This window comes from Schistocerca nitens, chromosome 8, assembly GCF_023898315.1.
Source record: "Schistocerca nitens isolate TAMUIC-IGC-003100 chromosome 8, iqSchNite1.1, whole genome shotgun sequence".
Taxonomy (NCBI): Eukaryota; Metazoa; Arthropoda; class Insecta; order Orthoptera; family Acrididae; genus Schistocerca; species Schistocerca nitens.
The window spans coordinates 310,992,043-311,013,575 of record NC_064621.1 but is presented as its reverse complement, the minus strand read 5'-3'; the positions used below and the strand labels follow the sequence as shown (position 1 = coordinate 311,013,575).

The 21,533-nt window shown below is 38.6% G+C and overlaps 2 protein-coding genes across 8 annotated transcripts in view; one reads left to right on the top strand and one right to left on the bottom strand.

The window, feature by feature from the left end:
* Positions 1-3,342, bottom strand: part of LOC126198473 (ribosomal RNA-processing protein 8) — a 107,746-nt gene extending 104,404 nt beyond the window's left edge. The window contains exon 1 of one of the 3 annotated variants that reach the window (XM_049934827.1): positions 3,075-3,342. In XM_049934827.1, coding sequence (XP_049790784.1) covers positions 3,075-3,143 — 69 coding nt within the window. In that variant the 5' untranslated portion in view covers positions 3,144-3,342. The remainder of the gene's footprint in view (positions 1-3,074) is intronic. The other 2 variants (XM_049934828.1, XM_049934826.1) reach the window with 2 other exon arrangements.
* Positions 3,343-3,634: 292 nt separating this feature from the next.
* The window catches only part of LOC126198472 (zinc finger protein 391-like), a 158,892-nt gene continuing 140,993 nt past the window's right edge, over positions 3,635-21,533 (top strand). For all 5 annotated transcript variants that reach the window (XM_049934824.1, XM_049934823.1, XM_049934822.1 and 2 more), the window contains exon 1: positions 3,635-3,770. In XM_049934824.1, coding sequence (XP_049790781.1) covers positions 3,729-3,770 — 42 coding nt within the window. In that variant the 5' untranslated portion in view covers positions 3,635-3,728. The remainder of the gene's footprint in view (positions 3,771-21,533) is intronic.

The window sequence follows — 21,533 nt, the reverse complement described above, 5'->3', positions numbered from 1 at the left end:
GTAATTATTATTTTTAACCTCAAAACAACAATGAACTATTTATCTACAAGGAGCAAGAAATATTTCATAACATTCATTGATTTCAAAAAAGCTTATGACTCAATCGATAGGGACACACTCATAAAAACACTTCGAGAATATGAAATAGATGAAACAACAATCACCATCATCAAAGAAACATTAACAAATACAACATCAAAAGTAAAATTCCAAGGAGAAATTTCACGGCATTTCGAGGTCAAAACCGGCGTCAGACAAGATGCGCTGTCCCCGGTACTCTTCAACTGTGTTCTGGATAAAGTCATAACAGAATGGAGAAAACTCACGCAAAAACATGGAGTTGAGGAAGTCCAAATTGGAGGAAAGTGCTACAAAGCCATTGAAACCAACTGTTTTGCCTTCGCTGACGATCTCGCCTGTTTAGCTTACACACAAAAAGACACAATAAAACAAATAGAATTACTTAAAGAAACTGCTGAAAAAGCAGGCTTGCAAATTTCATTTGAAAAGACAGAAATCATTACAAATATCAAAAATCCACCAAAGAAAATAACTACGAAATACGGGAAAATACAGGTATCTTAACATTTTTAATATCTTGGTGAACTAATTCAGCTTGTGGCAAAAGGTCATCCAGTCTGCAGGGCTAGAATACAAAAACTAGAGACAGCAACTCACTACTGCAGACAAATGTATTCAAAAAAATGTATATCCAAAAACATTAAACTCAGACACTACCAGACTGTCATTAGACCGCAGATACTATATGCATCAGAAACACTGGCAAATTTTACATACGCAGAACAGATAGAAAATCGTGAAAGAAGAATTGTGAGGACAATTCTTGGACACAGGAAAATAACAGATGATCAAGGCAAGCCTGTATACAGACTAAAAAGCAACAAAGAAGTGTATACGAAGTACAGCAAAATTACAGACGAAATTAGAAAAAGAAGATGCTCCTCTTATGCTCACATCATGAGGATGAACCCGAATAGGCTTACAAAACAAATATTTTTGTACATCGCAAATCTAAAAAATAAAAATTTATGGTTTATCAACACAGAAAGAGATCTAAAAGAAATGGACATAGATCAGGAAACAATATTTAACAGAAACCTTTTTAGAAAAAAACTGAATTCATTCACGGGTTTCGGTGTGAAAATTAAGAAGACTTGTGGAACTAAATGGTCTGAAGAGAGAAAAGCCGCCTTCAGCGCAAGAATGAAAGAAGTGTGGACTGAGAGAAAGAAGACTTCCCAGAAGCGCAAGAAATAACTGCTTTCACGGTCTTTAACGGCCACATTTGTATAATAATAATAATAATAATAATAATAATAATAATAATAATAATAATTAGGCATGGCATATTTATCTACCATTTTATTCTCTTCATCTTTTAGAATAATTTCATTGTCTTTGGTAGGTACCCCGGTTTCTTTTCTCACAATTTCCCATGCTATTTTAGTTTTATTTCTGGACTGTTTTATTTCCATATTATTACTTAATAACTTTGCATTTGCAATTACTCTGCGGTATATTTTCCTATACCTCTTTACATATTCTATAAAATCAATATTTGTACACTCCCTCAACTCTGAATTCAGTTTTTTCATGTTTTCACATGATTTCTTAATTCCAAGAGTCATCCAAGAACTTGACTTTATGTATCCAGTAGACTTGATTCTGGTCAGTTTCTTTGGAAAACACATCTCAAAGTTCATCATATAAATCGATGCAAATACACTATATGCCTCATCTGTACTTGACTGTTTCATAACATCTAACCAGTTTTCATTTTCTAAGATACTTATGAACTGATGACAGCTGTCCACAGAGAAGTTTCTTTTGTAAATATTATGTACACCTTTATCTTCCTTTGACCTTAAAGGGATTTCAATGGTGAGAGCATTGTGGTCAGACAATCCTAAATCTATGTTTGTTACCTCTATGTCAGTTTCTGACATATTTGAGAAAATGTTATCTATGAGGCTATTCTGTTGTTGTTATTTATTATTATCAGAGCAAATAGGTCAAGTCTTGACATAAGAATGAATCAAACTTTTAAAAACTGAAATTTCTGATATTTTCCACATTTCATGTGTCCATAAAGCTATGATTTTCCTTTCTTTAAATCTGGTGAGCTGTAGTTTTTGTGCACAGAACCAGAACATTTACTTACATTTGGTGCACTACAATGGGTGACTATTATGCCTATCCCCTCCCTCTAGTAGTTTATTCTGTTACAGAGTTTGCCTCTGTGGTGAGATAGTGTATCACGAAGAAAATTTTTCTAATGTGATGTTTCACATGAATTAGATTTCAAGGCAGGCAGTCCAACAGGTTGCATTAAAAAGCATGACTCGAATATAGGCCTACTATTTTCTATTTTCCTTATAACAACTATCAGCAGCCAGCTCTTTCTACTTTCTATGATTCTTGTGTCAGATAACTAGGCTCTGTTTCTGGATCATAATAACAATCAATAACAACACTATCCATTAAGTCTATGATTATATTAATTTTGATATCCATTTCCCTCTGAACACAAGACCTGTTAATTGACAATTAGGTTAGCATCCCCCTAATTGAGCTCCCCACAAACTAGTTCCAGACAGCCTACTGTATGCATACCATGTCAGTTACGAGTGGCTCATCAAATACCTCGATAAGACAAGCAAAGTGTTTGAGCAACCTGATAAGTGGCTGTCGTCTCATTGATATTTTCCTCATTCTTTTTCTTTAATGCACTGCGATTTCATCAAATCGCGTTTCTTTTATTAATATGTAACACATATAGGGGAAACTTCACACATGAAATGCGCACCAGTATATTGCTGTCACCACTAGGGTTCTCATTACAACGCACTATAATTATTATTAGTAACCTAGACTTTATTCCTATTAAATGGATACTTTTACATAACAAATTGAAAGCAAGGTGCAAGTTTTCTGCTTTGGCAATACCATTTATTTCTCAAGGTTAAGATCTGAGGTATTTTGAAAGGTACCAAACGTAAACATGTCTGTATCATTACGTACAAAAGATTTAATGGTGTTTCTGTTTTACGTACCCGAGAAAATAAATTTTCGACCAGTTTTGAATCACAGTCTATATCCCATTCTGCATGTCCCCAACTCATTCTAGCAGTCACTTACGACCTGGTAGTGTCCAAAATCTTCACAGTACTACTAAAAAGAAGTGAGACACACTTCTTCACAAAATATCGGCACACGGCCACGTTATTTTGTTTACAAACATTCCAAGATATTATTGATCATGGAATTTTTTGGGGAAGTCGATGTTGCGCAAATGGTCGCAAATTTTTTCCTATGAAACAGATTTTTAAATAAAGATTAAACTGCAGATAAATCATGAAAATGATTAATGTTTAAAGACGAACAACTGCAATTAAGAAAGGTACGCATGGGCAGCATATCACTATCGTAGGCTCTGCTCTATTAATATAATTTATGTAGTGAGTACCAGAGCGTCATCATTTTGTCATTAGATAGTAACAACTTTAGTCCACACAATCTTGCTTTTATTAAACAAGTATATCTATAAAATTCAAAATGCGATCGAAACGAAGTCTATGTAGTAGAATATCTATGGTGAGTATGAGAGGTACCTTCTGCTGTTAGGTTATGAGAAATTTAGATACAAAACGCACTACGTTTGAATGTTGATATACAGTGGTGTGTAATAAAAATTTAATGGAATCGTCATGGCAATGGGAGAAAACGAGGATACTGACGTCCTTAAGCAGGTAAGTCGTTCCCGCACACTTTCTTAATTTTTTTCTGGGGTTTGTCATACACGAAATAAGAACACTTAGCCTAATTTCATTCTCTTTCATACGGGATCCTATCCGTGTAACTCATCAAGCCACGCCAAAATTTTCAAAGTAGTAGTAGTATCCTCCTTTCAAGGCACTGTCCAATCCATACAAAAGCTCTTACAGGTCCTTCACTGTCTCTGACAGAATTACAATGTCATCGACGTACTTTAAAGTTTGTATTTCTTCTCCATCGATTTTAATTCCTACTCCAAATTTTTCTTTTGTTTCCTTTACTGCTTGCTCAATATACAGATTAAATAACATTTGGGATAGGCTACAACCCTCTCTCACTCCCTTCCCAACCACTGCTTCCCTTTCATGTCCCTCGACTCTTTGTAACTGCCGTCTGGTTTCTGTACAAATTGTACATAGCCTGTCACTCCCTGTATTTTATCCCTGTCATGTTTAGAATTTGAAGTAGAGTATTCCAGTCAACATTGTCAAAAGCATTTCTCTAAGTCTACAAATGCTAGACTTTCCTTAATCCATCTTCTAAGATAAGTCATAGGTTCAGTATTGCCTCACGTGTTCCAACGTTTATGCAGAATCAAAACTGATGTTCCATGAGGTTGCCTTCTACCAGTTTTTCCATTCGTCTGTAAAGAATTCTTGTTAATATTTTGCAGCCGTGACTTATTAAACTGATAGTTCGGTAATTTTCACATCTGCCAACACCTACTTTCTTTGGGGTTGGAATTAGTAGGTAATTTTCACATCTGCCAACACCTGCTTTATTTAGGGTTGAAGAGTGAAGGTATTTCACCTGTCTCATACATCTTGCTCACCAGATGGTAGAGTTTTGTCAGGGCTGGCTCCCCCACAGCTGTCAGTAGTTCTAATGAAATGCTGTCTACTCCCGGGGCCTTTTTCGGCTTAGGTCTTTCAGTTTTCTGTCAAACTCTTCATGCAGTATCATATCTCCCATTTCATCTTCATCTACATCCTCTTCCATTTCCGTAATGTTGTCCTCAAGTACATCGCCCTTGTATAGACCCTGTGTATACTCCTTCCACCTTTCTGCTTTCCCTTCTTTGCGTAGAACTGGGTTTCCAACTGAGTGCTTGATATTCATACAAGTGGTTCTCTTTTCTACAACGGTCTCTTTAATTTTACTGTAGACAGTATTTGTCTTATCACTAGTGATATATGCCTTTACACCCTTACATTTGTCCTCTAGTCATACGTGCTTAGCCACTTTGCAGTTCCTGTTGATTCTCATCTAATCTTCGGCATTCTGCTGTAGCACCACCTTTCGAATGCTTCTATTCTCTTCTTGTCTAAACTATTTATTGTCCAGGTTTCATTTCCATACATGGCTACATGAATTTACTTCAAGAATGAAGAATGGCCTGCAGAAGTGTTTTTGAGCACCTGGGCAATCTAACTGCTGCTTCTCAATATGTTTAGTTATAAATGAAATTTTTTTATAATTAAAACCAGTAAGCAGAATAACAATAATCTACATAAAGATTTGAAGTCATTTGGTATGAATCAATAAAGTGTTCATTATTCCAGAACTTTCCAGCACCCATAGCAAAGCTTAGCTACTGACGAAATATAGCGTAAGAGGATATTATGTAAAAGGAGGCCAAATGATTTAATTGTGGCCAACACTCCTTGTCAGGCAGATAAAAGAAGCATCCACAGGGAAATAGCAAATGATTTTGTTAGAATTAACAACCACTATTGTGCAAACTCTTTATCTCTAAAAAATTTGTTTTAGTTTTATGCTTTCAAAAATACCCCATCTACTGTGAGTATTGTAGGACTAATAAAAGTGGTTGAAAGTAATAATGTCTTGAGTGCTTACTGGTGAAAAGTTACATTGGAAAAACCGTACAGTAGATATGCTAAAATGCTTGGGTTCCACAACTTTGTCATAAAAAAGATTGCCAACTTTGGTGATGTAGAAATCAGTAATTCGGGCTAAGTTATATATTTCGCTTCTTTTCGTTCACTGGTGCCCTGCATGTAATATTTTGGAATAACTGCTTCCGTGGATAAAAGGTATTCATTGCCCAAAATAAACTAATTAGAGTTATATATGGAGTTGATACATTTGTCTTGCAGGCATATATTTAAACAATTGGGAATATTAATTGCAGTATCACAATACATTTATTTACTAATGAAGTTTGTTGTCAACAATCCATAACATTTAGAAACTGATAGAGATATTCAGCAATACAATACTAGAAAGAAAAATGATTTGCACTTCCCACTTCTATCACAGGACAGAAATCAAATCATCATCATCATCATCATCTTGGATAGTTTCCAGCCTCTGGCCGGGTCTGTATGGAACATAGGCCTCTTCATCGTCTTCTGTCTTGCTACCATCTCTCTGTCTTCACCTTGGTCCAGTCTTCTCCTTTCTTCTGGACACATTCCTCTACTCTTTTCAGCCATCTGTCTCTCGGTCTCTTTACTTCCAGTTTCATCTCGTGTATCCTCCTGGGTATCTTCTCCTTCTCCATTCTCTTAACATGTCCATACCATCTCAGCCTTGAGTTCTCTATCTCCTCCTGTAATGGTTCCACCCTCATTAACTCTCTGATCCTCTCCTTTCTTAACCTGTCTGTATGTATCACTCCAATACTGTTTCTCAAGAATTTCACCTCACTAGCTTGTACTTTCTCTCTTCCTTTCATAACACAGGTTTAGTATGCATATGTCAGCATTGGGACATATTATGACCGGTATATAACCCTTTTACTGATTTGAGAGGCTTCTGACACTCTTCTGAAATAGTGCTGCTTTTCTCCCCCACTTGTTTATTTCTTGTAGTTTTTTCATCTTCCTGTATCAGGCTTCCTAGGTACTTGAAACTCTCCACTCTCCTCAGTCGTTCCTCACCAATTGTTATTCCAGTTGTTCCTCTCTCCTTCTTTTTTGTTGTGATAATCACCTCACTCTTACTTATACTAAATTTCATGCCATATTCTTGTACTGTTTGTTCCCATACATCCAACGGCTCTTGTACTTCCTCCTCCTTATTCCCCCAAATCATCAGATCATCTGCAAACACCATAGCTTTCATCTTCCTTTCACCAATTGCTTGTGCCACTGTACTCAGTATATCATCTATCACTACAATGTAGAGTAATTGTGAAAGTGCGCTTCCCTGCCTCAAGCCATTCTTCTGTTCAATACAAGCTGATCTCTGTCCTCCCACTTTCACACAGATCACACTTCCATGGTACATTTCCCTTATCCTCCAAATAATCTGTTTTTCTACTCCTCTGTTCTCTAGGGCTTTCCACACTTTGCTTCTACATACACTATCATACACTTTTTCAGTGTCCAGGAAGGTCATTAGTAGATCTACTCCATATTCATAGTGCTGTTCTTGCAGTTGTCTTACAGCAAAAATTAGATCCACCGTGGGCCTTCCTGTTCTGAAATCTAGTTGATAATCTGTCCGTTGAAGTAAAACTTCTGACAAACAGCAGAAATTTTGTAAAATGTAAATATAAGTTTTTGTCCGTAACGGCTCCTAGACCATACAGGAATTCTTGGTGACATTTGAAAGCTGGGATACCACCTGTTGGCTGTGACATGTGAGGTAACTGCGTTGTGAAGTGTAATGTCATTGAAGCATGGCATACTTTAAATGGATTGTGTTTACTGAGGGTGTGTTAGAGTAAGTGATGACACACTCTAGCATGGAATGTTTATATTTCTAAAATGTTTGTCAGTGATGTTAGCGCAGCACTGGACTTAGTGCTGTGTCTTACATGGTGTTTTGGAAATTTGTTTTTGTTGCCTTGTCAGTTAGTTATTTAATGTTGTTAGTTATTAGCTACTGATATGTTTTCAGTTTGGAAATTGTTTTTTTTTTTTTCGTAATATTGTTATTGGATTGAAAGCTATGTTTTCAGTGTTTCATTTGGTTGGAATGGATCATGCAATGAAATTTACTAGTCATTGATCGGTTTCTGCTATTAATGGTGATATGACATCTACTATAAAATTTCTCCAGTTTTGTTTTCTTGGCTTAATGTGCGAAGTGTAAGCAATACACAGAATGTATGAAATTGATGTGTACCAGCCTATATTTATTTGTCAGCTGACTTAGAGTATTATGTACATTTTTATGTATTTTGTATCTTTATTGTTACAAGAAATGTAGTGGGTTTTTTTTTTTTTTTTAGTTCATAAATTTCTAAGATGTGGGCATTTGAAATTTATGTTGGAGTAATTTTTTATGATTTTGTGGTTTGTGTTGGTATTTTAGGTTCATACTTAGTAGTTTGTATTTGTGGGTATTGTAGTGTGTGTTGTAGTTACTTTGGTCTTGTTAGGTTTTGATAATAGTTCTGTTAGTTGTGAGTTGTAGGTATGCTTTGTTTGAGCTATATAGGTCAAGCAAAATTTGCATGACCAAGTTTTCGATTTGTGTGTGGGATCCTGATGTCACTGTGTTCATTTCAGGTATGTAGGACAAGTGAAATTTGTTGTACCAGATTGTAGAGTTGGGTGTCAGTTTTTGGTATCACTGGCTTCGTTTGAGCTCTATAGGTCAAGTGAAATGGTGTGTGTGTGTGTGTGTGTGTGTGTGTGTGTGTGTGTGTGTGTGTGTGTGTGTTTTCATCATTTTTGGGTTAATATTTACTTTGGAATTGTGTTGTGGTTGCTAATGTCATATATTTAGTTTGTTCCTGCCCAGAACTGCCTACTTCTCATGGGTGTCCTGTTAGTTTGATTCTGTTGCTGGAATTAAATGTTTCGTGTGTTATTGATGTTTGTTCATGGGTGTAATGAGTGACCTTATGATTACCATATTGAATAATCTTGAAATCAGGGTGTCCACAATCTTGTTGATGTCATGGATCAAAGCCAATGGATGATATCCCAACTTTCAATAATACAGCTTCTTGAATGGAAATAATTAGTCAGTTATGGACCTGTAAATGACCAGCATGTCACTAATTGTCCCTGCAATGTTTTATCAAATAACACATTATATCATAATGCTTATCATGAATGTGATGTACAGAAAACATGGAACAAACTACTTCACTGATGAGTTTCTTAGTAGACTCAAGTGTGTATGTATTATTAATAATATCGTATGTCAGTGTTAAATAAAGTCAGACTTCTGCATATCTTCAGGGCAATTATATAAGTGTTGCAAACTGTTTCCTGTTGTGTAACTACAATATCTCAAGAATGATTTTATGGACATCAGTGTGTATATATTTGTGAAAAGTTTGGTTTTTACTTTTAATAAAAATTTGTTTAAGATTTTTGTTTTATTCCATGTCCTTAAGGACAATTTCACTTATGATGTGTGTGTGATGTCCTTAGGTTGGTTAGGTTTAAGTAGTTCTAAGTTCTAGGGGACTGATGACCTCAGAAGTTAAGTCCCATAGTGCTCAGAGCCACTTATGATGTGGCGAAGAAACAATACCATAATTACCTGTTTTTTCTTTTCTTTGTAAAGGCAATTTACGCACACCAACAATGGGGTTTATTGCCAACAATAAATGTACATACACTCACTACTGAAAAAAGTGCAAGCTATATTAATTCAGGTTCCTAAAGTCCTGTCTTAGACACCTGAATAATACTGTAGTCAGTACAATAACAATTCTGGTGTGCAGTCCACTTCTTGCATCAACACTGGCTGAGGTCAGTTGGTACCCTGTCGGAGTCTGATGTGATCCTGCCAGAGGATGCACTTTAAGTTCACAACCATCTTAGTAATAGCAACACAGCGGTTGATAGTAATATCGTGCCAGCTACTCAGTTCCCATGGTAATGTTGGATGATGCCACTGTCCCCCCCCTCTCCCCCCACTCACCCCATATCAGTGACACATGGTATGTAGTCTGGAGGAGCTGCCACCAGGAAAGGCAGTGTGTCAGTGTCCTTTCTGCACTATTGTGGGAGGCCTAGGCAGGGCAAGGCTCGGTAGAAGATGTATGACTCGCCATGGAAGTGGAGGGCCCCTGGGGGTGGAGTAGCAGGTGGCTGCTGACCAGATTGGTGAAAGTGAAGGTGGTTTCAATGCCACCACAGAAGTTCTCAGGTGGAGGCCACAGTATACAACACAGACCTCTGGTGGGTGGAGAACATCCTGTGAATTCAGATTGGGTGCTGCCTGAACTGATGGGCTCACGCTTGTTAGGGAAGGCTACGGTGATGATGTTTCCGGGTGGTTGCAGCGTATCAATATGGGTCATGCAGCAGCGCTGACCAGTGCGAGCTATTGTTACCGTAATGACACTGCTTGCAGTAATTAACTGGGGCCGCATTTCACTATCACATCTGCCTCAACACTTTGGCACAACTTCTGGAGGAGTAATCTGATGGGTCTGGCAGATTGAACACCGTATTACCAGGTCTGTTAGGATGGAGTCAATATTTGGCCAGAATACATATTGCCACACCAAGGTTTTTATCCAAGACATGTCTCGATGGGCAGTGTGCAGGAGGTGCATCTCTTGTGGCAAAGAAGAGGTAGAATCAGGATGCAGCAACAGTCCTCATCCAAGACCCAAAATAGATCCCCTGGATTTGGATATTATTGAAGCCATCATGACCAGTAGGGAGGAAATTTGGGCCCAGGGTGATTTGTCTGGTCAAACGTGTTCCACAAAGTTAACAAGCTGTTGTAATGTTGGATTCTTGTGGGTTACAGCAGGTACGTTTCACAATGTTAAGGAAAAGGTGGAAATATGCACATCCAGATTTGAACCAAGCTGGAGCTGCAAGCTACATGTAATAATGATCCACAACAAGATGAATTATTATTATTAATTTTTTATATATATATAAAGGAATAATTTAAAATTCTGAACTACACAAATAATGGCGAGGGCCTTCCACTCTGTTCAAAATATCATTGCTGAATAGCGGATAGGATCTTAGAAGCGTATGCAGTAGGGCTCTTCGTACCATCAGAATATTTACGGGAGGCAACTGCCCCACTACCATGGGAAGATGAGTTGTTACTACCAGAGGTAAACTAGGGGTGTACTTCATTAAACATGGTGACTGCTGGGGGCAGTCTTTTAAAGCTTGCTGATAGAAAGGTGACCGTTTGAAACATGTGCCTTGGTGTCGTAGCTGCTTCTGTGGGGTAAGAGAGTTCATCAGGTTTGCAATGAATTGGCCATAATAGTTGATCATACCCAGAAACATTTTTAAGTCTTTGATCTTTCTGTGGGCTGCATTTTATTGATCACAGCAACATAATCCTCCTATGCTTTCAGTCTATTTGTCTAGAGTGAAAACCATAAATATGTCAAGGAAAGTTGCATAAAAGCACACTTGTACACATTGGCTTTAAGTACTTGTATTGTCAGCCTCTGGTACAAAAGCTCAAGGCTGTGAAAGTCATCCTTTGGAATTGGATCTGTGACCAAAATGTCATGAACGTACGCAGCATAGTTGAAAATGCCCTGTAGATGTCTTCCTGTAAAACATGAAATATGGCAGGGGCTAAAGAGACAATGGAGAATAGGTGTTAACATGTCTTCATGAATGAGCCTATCCCGCTTTGTTTTGAAGGCATCCTTAAGAATCAAAAGCACCTGGCAGACATTGAAAGAACATGGGGCTGCTGACATTTTAAGAGTGACTTGAGTATCAAAATCAGTTTTCTTCCCCAGCGTGGGTGAGAAAATTGGCGTATTTATCACAGACAGTCTGTAAGGGGAGTAAGTCCTTTCAGATTGCACGACATACACAGTTTCATGAACCATAAATCGAAAAGTGTCTACTCCAAAAAATTGCCTTCTTTGGAGTCAACTGCCTTTTGAGAAGTCGGCACTTCAGTAGACTGTTCACTCACTTGGTTCACTTCCACAGGTTGAGGTACGTTTGTGGTGGAACTGCTGAAACATATCTTTTTCAAGTCACACCAGGTGGCAAGTTGCGTGGACATGCACACTGAGTGTAGTGAAGGCTGCCACTGATGTGACCCATTATCACTGGTATATTTGTTTACAGAACTACTGTAATGGAGGTGTTATGAGTTCCCTCATGACCGATGACAGAAAGCTGACTGCCACAACGTCTTCATCTGTCATAAATACACTTTGGCCATCGGCCAGTTTCATGGCTTTGAGCTAACTGGGTTTCCTCAGTATGTGGTTTCTCATTTTTGAGGTGGGTGTAAGCTGCACTGTAGTGTACCTGATTAGAGTCCACAAAGTTCTGCCCTCACAAATATTTGAAATTTCAATTTCTTATTAATACCTATCCGTATGTCAGAGGCCAAATGGCTGCAATAATATGTTCCTTCATTGAAAATGATCATGCAGTAGAGAAAATATTCTAGGCAACTCGTGTTACACTGGATTCGTTAATGGCTCTAGTTTTACTGTTAGGTGATACAGTTTTGGATTTCCTAACAAGAATGTGAGCTTTTGTCTTTCTGGACCAGAAATCCAAAAAAACGTAATTGCCATCGTTGATGGTAAGCAACATATCATTACTGTTGGTGGTGTTCATGGTAGTAAGGCTGTAAGCTTCAGTAGTGTGGGAGATGTTCCTGGTACAGCTAACAAGATCTTGGCCTTTCTGATTATTACTGCCAGTTAATAAAGTGAATGAGAGGCATGGGAAAACCTGCAAAACTGCAAGGCTGCAGATGTATTTTATAGGGCATTGGCAGTTCAGACCTGGGATGAAGTGTATACAGAAGACAGTGTAGATACTATGTTCTCTAAATTCCATGTGTTGTTTAAATTAATTTTCGAGGAGACATTACCAATAGTAGCCATTTGTACAGCAGCAGCCAAGGGAAGTAGATGGGAAACTACAGATTTTAGAAAGTCTTTCCAGCCACTTAAATTTCTTTGTTCTTTACAAAAGCACTACAGTAATCCACAGTTCCTAGATTACTATCACAGGTATAAAAAAAATTTACAGGAGGATACTGCTCACTGCAAAAAATAACATTCAATGACAAAATATTATATTTTGCAGAAAATAAAAGCAAAGTAGTGTGGGATGTTATAAAACAAGAAACTGGAAAAGACAGACACAAGTATAATATCCTAAAAATCAAAGATGGGGATAGAATAATTGAAAGTCTTCAGGAATTGGCAAATTTTGTAAATGATTATTTCTCTGGTATTGCGGAGAAGTTGCAGTGAAACCTGTCTGAAACATTTGTAGCACCCATAAATACTTACACAGCAAGCACAATGATGTTCTTTCCTACAATGGAGCTAGAAGTAAGTTGGCTGGCATGAATGAGGTTCCTGTCTGTTCGGAAGGTGTGCATAGATAGCATACGAGCCCCATTAAAAAACATAATAAATGGATCTTTTAATTAAAATATTTTTCCAGAGTGTCTGCAGTATGAAGGGGTTGTGCATTTACTAAATTGAGGTAATGCGGAAAGCATTGAAAACTGCAGGCCAATTTTGCTACTGTCTCCATTCTCAAAAACAATTGAGTCAGTTGCGAAAGAGAGCCTGTTGAGTTGCATAAATAAATACCTTTTTAACAAAGCACAGTTTCCAAAGTGGAGAAGTACGTTAGCAGCCATAACAGAGTTCACAGTGAAATTTTTGACAAGGATGACTGTGTTATGGCCATAGTCTTAGACTTGTCAAAGGTGAAAGAGTGGTACCAGTCTTAAATAGAAAACAGAGTGCAAAAGGTAGAAATATTTCACACATCTGCTGATGATAAATTTCTAATGAAACAGTTAACAGACAGGAAGAAATAAACACAGATGGTCCTCAGGGTAGTGTATTGGGTCCATTTCTGTTCTTAATATACTGGGTGTTTCGAAATGAATATCAGGTTTTTAAGACTTTGTAGCATTTATTACATTCAATCTAAATTTGTAAATAATACATTAAATGAAAGAGCAACTCAAACGGTTTTTCTTACAAATGTTCAATGTGAGCACCATTCATCATATGGCACACATCTAGACAATGCATGCCAGCTTTGCAAAGCAAAAAGTTACTGTGTGAATATGAAGATTTTCTGGATTGTATTGTATTTAGTGATGAATTGACATTTGACGTAAGTGGAGATGTGAGCACACATAATACACCCATTTTTGTGGGTCACCTCATCCTCAAGAGATGGTACAGTTGCAACGAGAATCCCCTAAATTGAATGTTTTTGGTGCCATATCCTGGCAGAGAGTTTGTAAAGCAACTGTAACTGGTATTTCTTGTCTTTATGCACTAGAACTATGGACATTCCATCAATTGGAAGAAGTTGAACAACAAAACTATTTGCCAGTAAGATAGTGCACTGCCTCACAGGCATTTGGTGTAATGACATTGTACCCGGCTGCTCAATTGGCTGTAAGTTGCTGTATGACAGAGCTTGTTTTGCATGGTCTCCATGTTTGTCTGATTTGACATTGTATGCTTTTTATTTTTGAGGCTTCATAAAGGATCATGTGTGTATACCTCCACTACCAACTGAACTACCTGACTTAAGAAACAGGATTGAAGTGGTTGTCGCAATAATTACTCCAGACACAATGATGAAGGATTTGGGAGAACTTGCCAATCAACTCAATGTGTGCCTTGTTACAAATGGTACTCACATTGAATACTTGTAAGGAAAACTATTTGAGTTGCTCTTTCATTTGCTGTATTATTTATAACTTTAAGCTGAATGTAATAAATCCTACAAATCTTTAAAACCCCAATATTAAATTTTAAACACGTAGTAGATCAATGACTTTTTCAAACAGTATAAGATATGGAGTAAAAGTCCTCATTGCTGACAACAGCAACATCATAGTCACTGACAAAACACCTGAACTCCTTTTACAGAAGGTAAATGAAATGCTCAGAATGTTTTCTATTGGGCTGTACGTAATAAATTAACATTGAACATACAGAAAACAAATGTATATGCTTCAGCTTGAGGCGAAAACAACTTTGTCATATTAAGTGTAGACGTAAATCTGCAGATTGTGTGACAAACTCAAAGTTCTTAGGGAAGAACACTGACTGTCAACTAACATCGAATGAACTTACGAAGATACCGGCAAAAAGAATGTCATCAGAATGTTATGCTCTTGGCATTTTAGCAACCGTTTGTAATAGCTACTGTCTTATCGTGGCATGGTATGCCTACATACACTCAGTTTGTCGCTATGGGATTCTCTTCTGGGGATTGGAGCACAAAATATGAACACAGTTTTTCAATTGCAAGAAAGAACCATAGGGATGCTAATTAGAAGTAGTAATTGGACTCATTGTAAAAATGTATTTTTAAAAAATTGGCATCCTTATCGCACTTAAGTGAGTACATCAGTCAATCTGTGGGGTACATCAGGGAAGAAAGTATTTCACTGGTAGTTCTATACGTATAATCACGAAACAAGATCAAACAGTGGAAAATCCAGTTTGGACTTACTCAGCTTGCCCTTTTCTTACATGATATACTGTGAATTGTGGATGAAAGGCAACAGGCAGATTCCACATTTCTAGATTTACAAAAATCATTTGATACGGTGCTCCACTGCAGGCTATTGATAAAGGTAGGAGCATGCAGAATTTGTTCCCAGATCTGTGAGTGGCTGAAAGACTTCTTAAGTAATAGATGTGTGCTGTCCACAACAGCGAGTGTTCACCATAGACAAGGGGAATCAATTAGGAGAGCTTCATGGAAGTGTCATAGGGCTGCTGTTATTTTCTATGTACATAAATAATCTGGCTGACAGGGTGGGCAGCAATCTGCAGTTGTCTGATGAAGATGCTGGAGCATGTGTGAAGATGTCAAAGTTGAGTGACTGCAAAAGGTTACAGAAGACAGACAAATTTTGTAGTTGTCATAAAGAAGACACATTAAGTTGCAGAAAGGCACAAATAAGTCACTTATGAAAAGCTTTCAGCCACAGCATTCATCAGTAAAAAAGGAACAGAGAGTCACACAACATTCATATATACAAGCAGGCACACCTCATTCAATAGCCAACTCCAGCAGCTCAGGACCAAATGCAACTATTGCGTGGGATGGCAGCAGCAATCTGGAGGGCACGGGGAATTGAAGTAATAGTAGTATACAAGTGAAGGGATATGGCATTTACCAGCTGTGCTGCAACCATTGCACAGCGTTTTATATTGGCGTGACTACCAACCAGCTGTCCACCAGGATAAATGATCACAACCAAACTATGGCCAAGAGCAAAGTAGACCACCCCTGTGGCACAACATGCAGCTGAGCATAACATTCTTGATTTCAATGGCTACTTTACTACCCAAACCATCTGTATCCTCCCTTCCACCTCCAGATTTTCTGAAATGCACAGACGGGAGTTATCCTTCCAACAAATTCTCTGCTCCCGTAATTATCCCAACCTCAGCCCTATGGTAACAAGCTGTCCCCACACTGTCCACCCAGCAGTTTCCATCCCCTCTGCCCTATCATCTCCTCCCCATTCTCGTTTCCCAGCCTCTTTGTTAGCCACCCTCTGCCAAGACACTCACTCATCGTTCCCCACTCCTCTCGTTTTTGCTCCTTTTTCTCTCATCTTCTCGTCCCACTACCTCCTGTCACTGCACATAGGCATTATAGTCCCTGTGCACTCAGCCAGACAGTGTTCCTCTGCCCCCCCCCCCCCCCCCGCCCCACTCCTCTGTCCCCCCACCCGTACACTGCCACTGCTATCCTTTCCCCATCCCCATCCCCTCCAGATTGCTGTCGCTATCTCGCGTGATAGTGGCATTTGGGCCTGAGGTGCCAGAGTCGGCAGTTGTGTGTGTATGAATCGTGTGTGTGTTTCTCTCTCACTGATGAAGACTGTGGCAAAAGCCTTGTGTAAGTGTCTTTTAATTGTGTCCATCTGTGACTTAAACTGTCTTCTTTACAGTAAGTAGCAATCTGTCTTTTCCTGCATTGTTGATATTCCTACATGGAGTTTCCATTATTTGAAAATTTCTAGTTGATGTGATGAGTGGCAGTTAGTACTAAATGTAGAAAAATGTAAGTTAATGTGGATGAGTAGGAAAAACAAAACTGTAATGTTCAGAGACAGCATTAGTAATGTCCTGTTTGACACAGTCACATCGTTTAAATATCTGGGCGTAATGTTGCAAAGCGATATGAAATAGAACAAGCATGTGAGGACTGTGGTAGGGAAAGCAATTGGTCGATTTTTGTTTATTGGGAGAATTCTAGGAAAGTGTGGTTTATTTGTATAGGAGACCACATTTAGAATGTTAGTGAGACCTATTCTTAACTACTGCTTGAGGTTTTGGGATCCGCATCAGGTCAGATTAAAGTAAGACTTTGATGCAATTCAAAGCCAGGTAGCTAGATTTGTTATTGGTAGGTCTGAAGAACCCACAAGTGTTACGGAAATGCTTCAGGAATTCAAATGGGAATCCCTGGAGGAAAGGTGACATTCTTTTTGTGGAACACTATTGAAAAAAATTTAGAGAACAGGCATTTGAAGCTGGTTGTAGAATGAGTCTACTGCTGCCAATATATATTTTGCATAAGGACCATAAAAATATGAGAAATTAGGGCACATATGGAGGAATATACAGTCATTGTCCCCTTGCTCTATTTGTGAGTGGAACAGGAACGGGAATGACTAGTAGTGTACAGGGTACCCTTTGCCACACAGCATATGTTGGCTTGCGGAGTATGATGTAGATGTAAATATGGGTTTACCAAGGAAAAATAAACAGAAAACTCAAAACAGCATTTTCTATCGGGGAATAAAATTGTATAATAAACTGCACAGGAAAATTAAAAAGATTACTGTTTAAAAAGGTAGCTAAAACATTTTTCATAAGTAATGCATACTGCACAACTAAAGATTACTTAGAGGACACAGTATAAAGGTTAATGATGAGTGGGTATAACTAAAACACCCTGTCACATTGCAATACATAATCACAGTCTAATGTTTTACAAGAAAATAAAGTGTCATGATCTATAGTTTCTGAATTCAACATCTCACTGATAATGGGTAGAGGGGTTGCTCACTCAGTTTTTCAGCTGGACTGAGGAGCATAGTCGAATTTGTACTTGCATGGAGTCAGCTTTCTGAACAGATTGAAGTTAGTACAAGGGGCACAGTGGCATCTTTACAGTCTGGGAGTCACTAAGCAGATGTCCTTAGTATGACCAGCAATGGAGAACAAAACCATGTTTTATATTATGAGTTACCTTAAACAAATTGTGTGTAAAGCAAAGGACATTGGACAGTGGGAACCAGCTGAGTGAGGCAGTGGAGCTGTTAAGACTCTGACCTCAGGATGAAGATCCTTTGTCTAGCTACACTGGTTTGGGTTTTTGTGGTTTCCCTCAGTCATTTATGTCAGGATGGTTCCTTAATTAGGGACAAATAAAAAGAGTTGTCAAATTGTGAGATTGGTGATTTGTACTAATGCAGCACACCAACAAAGCTACAGTTGTTTTCACAAATAGATATAAGTATTGTATTTACGTCATTGGAGCAGACTCTTTTCAAAGCTGGTTTGTCCTTTGACATACTTTTTTATTTTACAACAGAGGGTAATTCAGAGATAAATATGGATGCAAGTTCTCTGATTCCACATGACTTCCAATAGTTATGTATTTACCAAGTGAGGTGGTGCAGTGGTTATCACACCGACCTCACTTTTGGGGGGACAACGGTTCAAACCCACGTCTGGCCATGCTTGCTGCTTACGAAAATAAGAACTTACTGACAAACTTTGATAAATGATAGGTGCCAAAAGAGGGAAATCTGTTCAGGAAATGATGTGGCCTCTTCGAGTCGTGGATTCATGTAGGCTTTCAGCAGTCTTCTCCAAGTGGAATGGTCTTGGGCAGTTCTCTGCCAGGTGTTACCAGCGATCTTCTTGATGTCTTTGTCCCATCTGTCTGGTGGTCTTCCTCTAGGCCTCCGGTGCTCTCTCGGACTCCACTCCAGTACTAGCTTCGTCCATCTGTTGTCTTTTCTTCTTGCGACGTGGCTAGCCCACTGCCATTTCAAGGAACCTACTGTCTCTAAGATGTCATTAACCTTCGTCACAGACTGGATGTCATCTGCCCTTTTCCTGTCCTTTCTTGTATAGCCCAGCATTGATCTCTCCATGGCTCTCTGTGCTGTCCTAAGTTTCCCTTTTGTAAATGAGTTCAGTGTCCATGTCTCACAGCCATACGTCATTACAGGAAGAATGCATTGGTCAAATACTGCTTTCTTCAAATTTACTGGCATTTTTGATCTGAATACTTTTGAATTCTTCCCAAATGCTTGCCAGCCAAGCTTGATGCGTCGATAGATTTCTGGCCTTATGTCTCCCTTCATATTTATAATCTGGCCAAGGTAGACATATTCACTGACCTCTTCTAGTAGACTGTCCTTGACTTTCACATCTCCAGATGGGACCCATTTGTTGGACATTGCTTTTGTTTTGGAAAGGTTCATGTTCAAGCCAACCAGCTGACATTCCGATGCAAGATCTGTAACTAAGTTTTGGAGCTCTGCGAAGTCTTTGGCCAGTAAGGCAATATCATCAGCAAATCTCAAGTTGGTAAGCCTTCTTCCATTGAGTCTAATTCCCTTACCTTCCCAGCTCAGCTTCGACATAGCCATTTCCAATACAGCAGAGAACAGTTTTGGGGAGATGGGATCGCCTTGCTTGACACCCCTCATGATGCGGAATTCCTTAGTTGATTCGCCGATGTTAACATAAGCTGAAGAATTCTCGTAGATTTTCCTGAGCACTTCTGTGTATGCTGCTCCCACTCCTTGCTCACTCAAAGCTTGGAGGACAGCTACATGGCTAACGGAGTCAAATGCCTTTTCAAAGTCAACACTCACAGACAATTGAGGTACACAAATTACATCCCGATGGGTAAAGCTGTGGGCATCCAGTCATCCTCTAACATTAACTGTGCCACATCCAATAATAACCATGCCAGTCTGTTGCAGGTATGAGATAAAAGCAAACTAAAAAGAGTGTGTTCAATTGGTGTGGAAAATAGAAAGTACACTCTACCATGTGCTTATAGTGATTTGCAGAGTATGGATGTGGGTATATATTGAGTCTGCCGTAAACTACAAGAAACATTAGATTATTTTGCAGTCCTGCCATTGAAATGGTTGTCAATTCAGTTGAGCATGGTAAGGCTATTTCATGTTGTGAAAAACATAATTGATTCAGGCAGTTGGTTCAGCTGTGATGGCAAATAGAATAATGTACACCACGTCCTTGACATGTTTCCATAAGAGAAGGTTAAAGAAATTAAGTGATACAGTGGAACCTAACTTAACGAGCTCCTCCCATTACTCGCAATTCTCATAACGAACAAAACAAATTGTAAAAAAAAGACTTGCTTAATGAGTGATGTTTTGCATAAAGACTGACGACGATTTAGTGTGATGTCACCAGCCTTTTGCATGTGGCGGGAGATACATTCAGTAACGCAAATACTTTCATTGTCAGCAGTGATTTATGAACAAAATCTTTAGTATGTACTGCAAGACTGGATTTGCCATTCTTTCTGCTACCATCTTAGTGCAGCTTGTGATCACACATTTTTCAGAAATTGCATTCACACAGTGTGTAATAACTTCATAGAAATGTCACCAAAGATAAAGTTGCATGAAGATGACCATAAGAGAAAGAAAATGACAGTAGAAATAAACATAAAATCATTTGAAAAACGTGAATGTGGTGTGAGAATTGCTGATTTAGAAAGAAAAAAAAAATAGGTCTACATCAACTATTTGCACTATCCTCAAGAACAAGAACAATATTAAGAGATAGATGCTTCAAAGGGAGTGACAAGACCAGGCACGGCTCGTGGTTTCTATACTGGGGAAGGCTGCGGCATTTATCGATTGGAGCCAACATAGACCTCGGGTTATGCTACAGATTAGTCTGACAAACTAAGAATTCAGGGGGAGGGGGTGAGCAGATCACTCTCTACCCATAATTTTACGTACTGTATCTTCTATAATCAGGTATTAAATATCATCAGAATCTAACTTCGAGTTAAAATCTTTGGTTAGTGTTTTTATATGTCATCATTACATTTTCTGACACTTTGCAGCAAATCATATGAAAAGACGCGTTTCGGAGACATCTTTAATGCGGGTCTGTATGCACCAAGTTCTTTCACTTTCATCCTATGGCCGTGTTCCAAGTTTTTTACCTATTAAATTGCACACTGAATTCATATTGCGCTTGTTTCACACTTGCGGTATGTCGCATATATTCACCAGCAAGTAAAACTTACTAAAATCTTGCAAAATACACTCCGAAAAAGAAACTTGCTAATACCACACGGTATCAACAAAAGCAGTCAGCATCAGCAAGCAAGGAAAGTAAAGTAACGGGACAAATTTCGCGCGCTTTGTCCTCTAACCACTTATGAAACTCTCGCTAGATGGCAGTACTGGTATGTTACTGTAGTCTAGTGAACTCTGGCGGGATATTTGCGAACTTATTCTAAATGTGGATAAAATAGCCAATGGCAGAAACAAAACAACTATGTAAAACATTATCAAAACAATAATACTAAACGTCGATTAATGACACATTGAAGCGTAGTAGAGATGTGCAGAGACAGAGATCGGATAGCGAAGTTTCGGCCCCTCTACATTCCTTTATTACATAGATAGTGGAACCTGAAAAATGTGTGGTGGTTGGTATGACACCCTTAGGTTGCAAGCTCTGAGCCTTCGGGTCGCCCATAAAGAGCAGTACTATGTAGAAGCCACACACCCAAACCACTACTACATGCAGC